Source organism: Helianthus annuus, chromosome 15 (genome assembly GCF_002127325.2).
Source record: "Helianthus annuus cultivar XRQ/B chromosome 15, HanXRQr2.0-SUNRISE, whole genome shotgun sequence".
NCBI classification, from domain to species: domain Eukaryota; kingdom Viridiplantae; phylum Streptophyta; class Magnoliopsida; order Asterales; family Asteraceae; genus Helianthus; species Helianthus annuus.
The window spans coordinates 82,512,809-82,521,846 of record NC_035447.2 but is presented as its reverse complement, the minus strand read 5'-3'; the positions used below and the strand labels follow the sequence as shown (position 1 = coordinate 82,521,846).

At 35.2% G+C, this 9,038-nt stretch overlaps 1 protein-coding gene across 1 annotated transcript; it reads right to left on the bottom strand.

Moving 5' to 3' along the window:
• Positions 1 to 1,354: 1,354 nt before the first annotated feature.
• Positions 1,355 to 2,106, bottom strand: LOC110887625 (RING-H2 finger protein ATL80). The gene has a single exon (XM_022135203.2). The coding sequence runs from the start codon at positions 2,073 to 2,075 to the stop codon at positions 1,557 to 1,559; it is 519 nt and encodes a 172-aa protein (XP_021990895.2). The 5' UTR covers positions 2,076 to 2,106; the 3' UTR covers positions 1,355 to 1,556.
• Positions 2,107 to 9,038: the final 6,932 nt, after the last annotated feature.

Below are 9,038 nucleotides of genomic sequence, written 5' to 3'. Positions count from 1 at the left end.
CATCGGTTGGGGTGAGACACTTCGGGTATAAATAGAGAACTTCACCTTCGGGTTAAGGATCATATTCTTGCTCTCTCATTTAATACACACACTTTCATCCTCAAAACAAGTTATTATTCTCACGCCGAAGGGTGGTTACAAAGAAACACCCCCCCCCCTATTTCCCTCCTTGTAACTAGCTTCACGATGTGTTGATTGTTTTGCAGGATTGATGTAGTTGTTCACCAAGTTCAGAAGAAGTTTAATCTCGTTTGAACGAGACATAGGGCTGTAAACGAACCGAACGTTCAGCGAATAGGTCGTGAACCGTTCGGCGGGAAGTTCGTTTATGTTCGTTCGATTAGCTTAACGAACGAACACGAACAAAAAATTTCGTTCGATTAGCTTAGCGAACGAACACGAACACAGGTCTCGTTCGTTCGACCTCGTTCGTGAACGTTCGGTAATATGTTCGGTTACGTTCGTTTGATTATATCAAAAAAAAATAATAAATAATAAATCATTTATCTAAACATATTGAAAACTTGAAACCCTATTTGTTTCTTTGTTAGCTAAAATTTGGACATTCTAAAACATTTTTTGGGGATAATTATGTGTAAGTTAGTTAAACTTGATTCATCGTTTGGTGGTGTAGTAGACTTCTTGTGTTTTGATTTATCATTTGATGGTTGTATTTATCTAGTTATATCCAATGTTTAAGGATAACAATGTTTTTATTTTTTTATTTTTAAGTTAAACGTTCGTTTGCGTTCGTTTTTATTTGCTTGTGTTCGTTTGTGTACGAGACCAGTGTTCACGAACTGTTCGTGAACAACTGAATTTCCTTCACGAACGAACACGAACATAAACTTATGTTCGGTATGCGTTCATGAACAGTTCGCGAACATGTTAATTTCCTTAACGAACGAACACGAACATAGTCTTGTACGTGTTCGTTCGGTTCGTTTACAGCCTTAACGAGACACAAACCACAAGATAATCTCCGGATTAACTTTGTGTTTCTTGAATATCTTACATCCTTATTACTTCGTATAAAATAAATACATGGGTTGGGTTTGAAAGGGTTTAACATGTGAAATATATCTTATGAAAATTGGGAAACCTATATACAACAAAATTTATTACCATGTATATTTTCCTAAATTTAACTAAACAATTATGGACATATGTCTTAAAAAAAGTTATACTTATTGGCAGAAAAGTATAAAAAAATAAAGAAAACAAGAAAAGCGAAAGGAGCGTATTATTATATTCTAAATAAATTATTTACATTATCATAATGTCTACACAGTTTATTTTTTCTACTTATACCTTTTGGACACAGTTTATTTTTTCTACTTATACCTTATGGAAAAAAATGAATTTAATTAAATTAATAATAAGTGAAGATCCTGGTAATACTATCATTATATTAACTTCATCATGTGTAGATAAGATTTGGTTATTTTCTCACTTTACCCTCAACACCTCATTTTTATGATAAAATTCGGTATTTTAGTAAGTTGTCACAACTAATAAAAACTGCTTTCAAATTCTAAATTTTAATACACTTAATATTACGTTATTCTTACACCATTGCTAGTTATTTCCAACGAAATGTTTCCGGCAGTAGTTGTCTTGAACCCACCACATTTTTTGCATTTACCGATCACCAAAAGTTCAAGATTCGCCAATGGTCTACACGACAGACAAGACAAGTGAGAGTCAAGCCACTTATCAATACATCCGATGTGAAATCCGTGCCCACACTGTGGCAACACTCGGATCTCGTCTCCATCAACGTACTCCTTCAAACATATTGCACAATTGCCATGCTTCTCTTGCTTAGCCGAATGGTATGCGAACTTCAGGAGTGCCTCTAGGAACTTCTTCTCAATTTGTTTATTAGTTGCGGATGGTTGGGAAGGTGTCCGACTGTCCATCGATCTCCGTTGATGCCAAAAGCAGTAACTTACGGCTACGGCTATCAAACCTACAACACAAACCAGAGCATATAGTAAAGCAGCAAGGATAAAGAGAGAATCGTCGACTTTCTCTGGGGATTCAGCCATCGCGGTTGGGTACAGACGAGTCATAGCACATTCAACTGTTTTGATTAATGTGTGTTTTTTGGTAAATTGAGAGTGAATGAGGTGAGAAGATGAAAGGGGCAAGGTGAGGTATATATAGGTGTAGGATGGTAACTTCTCTTCTGATATACAAATTCCCCTTATACCAAACACTTTTTTTAACATAAAGTGAGAATGTATAACATTAAAGCTAACTCTATTTGGTGTTTATTTTTAAATTTTAAAATATAACTTTTCGCCTATAAGTTTGGGCCCTGTGCTCATCCAAGAAGTGGAAATTCAACACATCGAACTAGGAGATGAACCAAATTAATATACATCTTTAAGATTTTTTTTAAAGAAATGTAAACATTGTATATCAATTATTTTTTGTGTTATGAATTTACCTTTAAACAAGATAGTTAATAAACGGGCAACAAGCCGCGTCGCTACCATTTTTTGAATAGTAAAACTAATTCTTTTAAAAACTACGTTCATAGATCTCGGGGTCATAACATTACTATACATGCCCTTTGAACTCGACTAAGTAGGTCCACAACCTCTGGCGTCAGAAAACAAAAAGTATCAAAAGCAAATGGGACAAACACGTGCTAGTTGTCAAGGCACGCTATCTCATGTTTGATCACTTTACCCGAAGCAACCTTTAAAGCAGCCTGATCCACCGTGAAATCACTACCCGCTAAGCCCACAAGCGGGGAAACCCCAGTTAGATCCACACATGCATGTTTTCCTCATACCCATCCAAAGACCAGAATGTCGGCTGGTCGAAAGGTAGATCTCCCTTCTAACGGGCCAGTTTAGAAATTAACGGGTTTCTCTTTTTTAGCAGAAATATCAGTGCTATCACCTGAATATGTCAAAAAGGACATCCCTAACCAAATCATGTCAGTATTTGAACCCCAAGAGTTCTCTACAATGAACTGCATGCTCCCTAAAAGAATCCAAACACGCCTTATGACAAACAGGGCATACCTCATCAATTGGGAATAAAGGAATCATGAGGTGATAATTAAAGATAGTACGGTACTCCACCGGCGACATATGCTGGCCTAACCCATCTATAGGTATTGCAAGAAGAAAAACTTGTGCAAGTGGTGCTCATAGACACTCAAAAACGACTTTTTGTCTAACGGTCAAGTAAAATTGTACTTCGATGTCGTGGACAATTTTACTAAAAAGAGAACTCGCCAATGCACGTTGGGCTTTAGGGGGTGTCCTTATTAGTGAAACCATTGAAGTCAAAGATTGGAATCGTATCACGAAGACAAGTCAAAGCACAAACATAATCGGAATCCATACCACATATGTCACTGTCTCTTGAGATGTGGTCCTTTAGCACCCACGATTGGGCCCTCGAGGCCACAAAATCATAGGATGAAGCCTCTACAGCCGAATAAAACCCCAAACCCCCAAACCTAATAGGTAAGGAAGCAAGTCGTCACTGGAAGTCTCCAAAGAAAGGACCTCCACAAACCACCAATTCCTCAATCGCCTCACGCAAACCTTTGTCAAAGAACCACGATGCATCTTCCATGTATACAGGTTGGCATGTCCTCAAGCCAAAGAAAAGTTTGGCAATGCCCATACATGATCGAATCAAGAGTAGTTCACTCTGTGAGTCACCTAATTTGGGTAGAAGACGCATCAAATATACCGCCTTAGCATCTCTTTTCTTTGCCAACCTACTAATAAAGCTTGCGTCTCTGCTAACGATACCCCCAAGAAGCTTCACCCCCACTAATGGAATGGAATAAATTTGAGGGATGAAAGCCTTATGTAATGGGTGATTCCATTACCTTGATTAACAAACACATTTTTTTCATTCCCTCCTAATAGTGATCCGCCTCTCATTGATGCGTAACAAATAGTACCTTACATAATTTAATTTAATTATGTCATGTCAACTTTCATTTTTTAATAACATATTTTGACGACTATATGTATTAATAGATAACATTATTTTTTTTTCTCAATTCGTGTAATACATGAGATTCTAACCCTTATATATAACTTAAGGAATGTGTTAACAGATATGTATTAACAGATAACGAATTATGAAACTTTGTTTTCTTCGCAAGCACCTCATACCTTAGGTTAAATTAGAGTAAATAATAATAAAATTTTAACTAAAATTCATATATGTTTTATTTAAACCACCTAATTAAAGAAAGTATCATTAATAATAAAACTTCAGAAAAGTAAAGAAACATTGAGGCTAAAGGGTATGGGGATCATGGTTGGAACATGATTTGCCATGTAGGAACATGAATAGAATACTACACCACCCCCTTGCTTGATCCACCATGGTTCCTATGGATTAAACCATGGCAACCATGGTCCTAGTTTCCATTTTTCATGATTTCCTTTCCTTTTTTCTTTAGACAAAAATTAACTAAAATAAATAAGGGGATAGTGTTTGGGTCATGACCACACCCCTAGGGTAGTGGTTTTAAATGGTGGATTAGAAATGAGTGACATGGTGATGATTTGGAGGGTCATGGTGGTCATATGGGTCATGACCACACCCAATAGCCTGAGTGGTTTTATTGTTAAAATGTATCAGTGACTTTAGTGGAATGATAAAAATACCTGATTACTATTACATTAAATATTTTCTATATAAACATAGTGTAATAATGTATACAAAATTTTATTTAACTAATAGTTTATGGGTTTTCAATATCGTAATTGAGTGATTCGCAATAAGCTAAATGTGTTCATAATGTAGTTAAAATGCACAAAGTGGTCAGATTGACATGCGATTGAAGCAACGAAATAAGTAGAACTTGTTATATGTGAATGAAAACCATAAAATGATTTTCAAGAATGAACTTATACGGTCGGTAAGCTCCTTCAGGTGTGTTTTTCTCCAACTTCCACATATAGTAACCAGTGTGCAAAATCAGTTCTCTTTGATACTTAATATGTCTTTCTTATAAAATCAATTAATATTAAATAAGGCTACAAGCTAACTCAAAATTTAAACAAGTCAGTTTCACTAGACTTGAAAAAAAAGTCAGTTCTGTTTTTTTTTTTTTTTCATTTATTTAAAAAAAGGTGCCCTTAGGGGTGTAGCTCAGTTGGCCAAGGCGGGGTAAGTTGCATCCATAAGCGCGAGTTCAATTCCGGGCTACTGCGTCTTGTCCATCTGAGTTAGCTCCGGCCCTCTCACCCCTAAACCTTAGTCTCTGACCGGGGCGGGGGGGGGGGGGGGGGGGGATGTTAAACGAGGGGGACGCCTCCACCATCATCGGGGCAATGGTATGGGCCGGTTTGCGTGTCCGATTATACACGTTTTGCATGACCCTTTTGTTTGGTATGCTCCATTATATAAGGTTTTAGATATTTTAAAAAGTGTGATTTGAATTAAAATACTTTGCTGACTCTTAGAACATCTTTTTGACCTCTCTAATTCGTGTTACACAACATATTTAAAAAAGTGTGATTTGGATTAAAATACTTTGTTGACGCTTAGATCATTTTTTGACCTCTCTAATTCGCGTTACAAATTATATATGGTTTAGATATTTAAATAAAAGTGTGATTTCGATTAAAATACTTTGTTGACGCTTAGATCATTTTCTTGACCTCTCGAATTCGCATTACACATTATATATGGTTTAGATAATTAAAAGAGTGTGATTTGGATTAAGGGGGTGTTTGGGGTTCTTTCTATTTCAACTTATTGACTTATTTTAGGCAAAAAGGACTTTTCAAAGTGTTTAGAATTCCTTTGTGTGTGAGTGAATAAGTCAATAAGTTAGAATTATTACTTCTCAAATAAGTTGAAAAGACATTTTCAAAAGAAAAGCCAAACATGCACTAAAATACTTTGTTGACGCTTTAGATCATTTTCTTGACCCGTCTAATTCGTGTTACACATTAATTACATATGGTTTACATATTTTAAAAAGTGTGTTTTGGATTAAAATACTTTATTTACTCTTAGATCATTTTCTTGACCTCTCTAATTTGTGTTACACGTGCTATTTTTGTCCTCTCAATTATTTTTTTCTTTACAAAAGTACATTGAAAATCTTTTGATCATTATACCTTGTCTGTTGCAAATTCAGCACCATCCTCCACCTATATATACCTCACCTTATTCATACTCATAATCATAACCATAACCGAACATACATTAACAAGAGCAATAATTGTGCTATGACTCGTCCGTACAGATTCCTCCTATCCACTGTCGTCCACTCATCATCAACCGCAGTAGAATCCGATTTCGCCCTTATCCTTGCTGCTTTACTATGTGCTCTAGTCTGTGTTGTAGGTTTGATAGCCGTGGCTTACTGCACTTGGCTTCAACGAAGATCCATCGCCAACCGAACACCAGTCCAACCACCTGATAATAAAGGAATTGAGAAGAAGTTTGTCGAGGCACTCCCAAAATTTGCATATGATTTGACTAAGGAATACAACTGGAGCCGCGAGTGTGTGATCTGTTTGGTGGAATACGCTGATAGAGATGAGATCAGAGTGCTGCCACAATGTGGACACATATTTCACATTGGATGTATTGATAAGTGGCTAGGCTCTCACTCGTCGTGTCCGTCATGTAGACAGATTATACATAAATAAAATCGCACCCATTATTAAGTTTTGTGTATATTAGAGCATCCATAATGGATGATAGTTCAACGAACATTCGCCATATCACCCTCGAGTGGTTTATTTTACATTGCTTCAAGTCGAACCAAAAGGTTGCTAACCCCGAATTTGGTTACTAGGCCTGACTTCAGGGTTTAGTCACTTCTTTGGCATTGTAGTGGATTGTGGTTACTTGATGGTACTTATCGTTCTTATTAATCGCACTTATATAAAGAAACGTCATTCATCGAGTCTTCTGGTTGAAGGCAAAGTAGTTTATGGTATTGATTAGAGTATAAGACAATGATCACTATTTAACATATATTATCTAGACCATGAATCAGTATGATTGACCAATGACCTACACTGACTACGTTTAACTTAACGTACCATATTATGTCACAATGAGACGTAAGTAATAATAGTGGTCTTTATAAGTCATAAAGCTCCATAATGAGTTTTAATAGGATGATTTCTACCGTTTGGCGACAGTGGCAAATTTTGGGAGTATTGAGATCTCAGAGGCAGTCACGTCACTAATTTTGTGAATCCTTTTCTTTTCAGTGATAAGTTTTGGAGTATTGTGATTTCGGATGGATAGGGCTACAAACGAATCGAATGTTTTGTTCGTGTTCGTTTGTTAAGGAAATACCCGTGTTCACGAACAGTTCATTAACACATACCTAACGAGATTTTTTGTTCGTGTTCTTTCGTTAAAGAAATGAACATGTTCGTATCCGTTAGTTAATTTTAGGTACCGAACATGAACGAACGTAAATAGACATTCATGAACACACATAAACACAAACAAACGTTCATGAACACAAAAGAAAACAAACAAGCGTTTATGAATGGAAACGAACATTCATGAACACAAACAAGCGTTCATGAACAGAAACGAACACATATGAAATTTTGAATAAAATAGGCATCTTTCATCATAAATGTTGATTGTCCAAAATATACAAATGAACTTGGGAATATAGGAGTAGAGTTTATTTGTCTCAGTTACCTCAAATAAAAATAAAAAACCCTAATTAATTATTGAACACAAACGGACGAACATATGCGAACACGTTACCGAACGAACATGACATCTTTTCATGTTCGTTTATTTAACTAAGCGAACAAACTTTTTTGTTCGTGTTCGTTCATATCTTAAACGAACAAACACATACGAACTTCTCGTCAAACGATTCATGAACTTTTTGCTGGAAGTTTAGTTCGTATGCAACCCTACAAATGCAGGCAGTTTTGTGAATCTTTTTTTCCAGTGATAAATTAACAATTGCAACATGATTTTAAATTACATATAACAATTTAGCTGTTAATTAAACACTTGTTTCTAACTAGTAAGTTCCTTCCACACAATTCTGTTGGGAAAATTTACAAACTAGTTTATTTACAATGGTTTAGCTACATAAAATTTGACTTATGTAACCGAAAAATAAAGTCGTGATATATTTAAATAAATATCGAAGTGTATTTTATATCAAGTTAAAAATATAAAAACCAATACCGATATCGGCACTAATAATACCAAATTACCGACACCTATGTGTTAAAAAAAATTAAAATCATGATATTACCAAAAAATAATATTGACATGCATTAAATCGGTCAGCTTTTATGACCTAATTTTTATTTGATGTTTAAATCATTTTCATGATTATTAATATTGCTAAAATTAAACCGTCGTCTTTCCTTTCCCAATAGCGACTGCAAGCAATAATACTTCTTCCCTTTTGTGAAACACGTTAAGTACAGACGTCCCTCTATATACACATGCGCATGAAAGTTACAAGGCTAAGTGAGTGGAACGTTAGGTTCAAACTTTATAGATACAAGTAATGGGGCTATGAATTCTTTTGACAAAGGCAATCACAAGTGTGATAATGTTGGGACAGGTGTGGGTTATATGGGGATGTAGGAATCAAAGGGTGTATTAATGGAAACTTTTTCCCTACTACAAAAGGTAGAGTCCATAAAGTATTTTGGGTTTTCACTTAATCATAGTATTTCTGATGTGGTCCGGAATTTTTATCCGGTAGAGTGCATAAAGTATTTTGGGATTATAGTCGATAGGGAAAGGTTCAAATGAAAACCACTAATTATTGTGAAAACTCGAAAACTAATTAAAAAAGGCAAAAAAACATACATTTTTTTTTGCAAACCAAATTTCGCATGTTTTTTATATAAAAAAAAATTGTGTAGTGCACATGTGTAATATACTACACATGTGTGTGTACTACACATGTGTATTATTACACATGTGTACTACAAATTTTTTTTTTTTTTTGAAAAAAAGTTTTTTTATATATAAAAACCAGCGATTTTAAAAAAAAAAAATTGAAAAAAAAAATTTTGTGT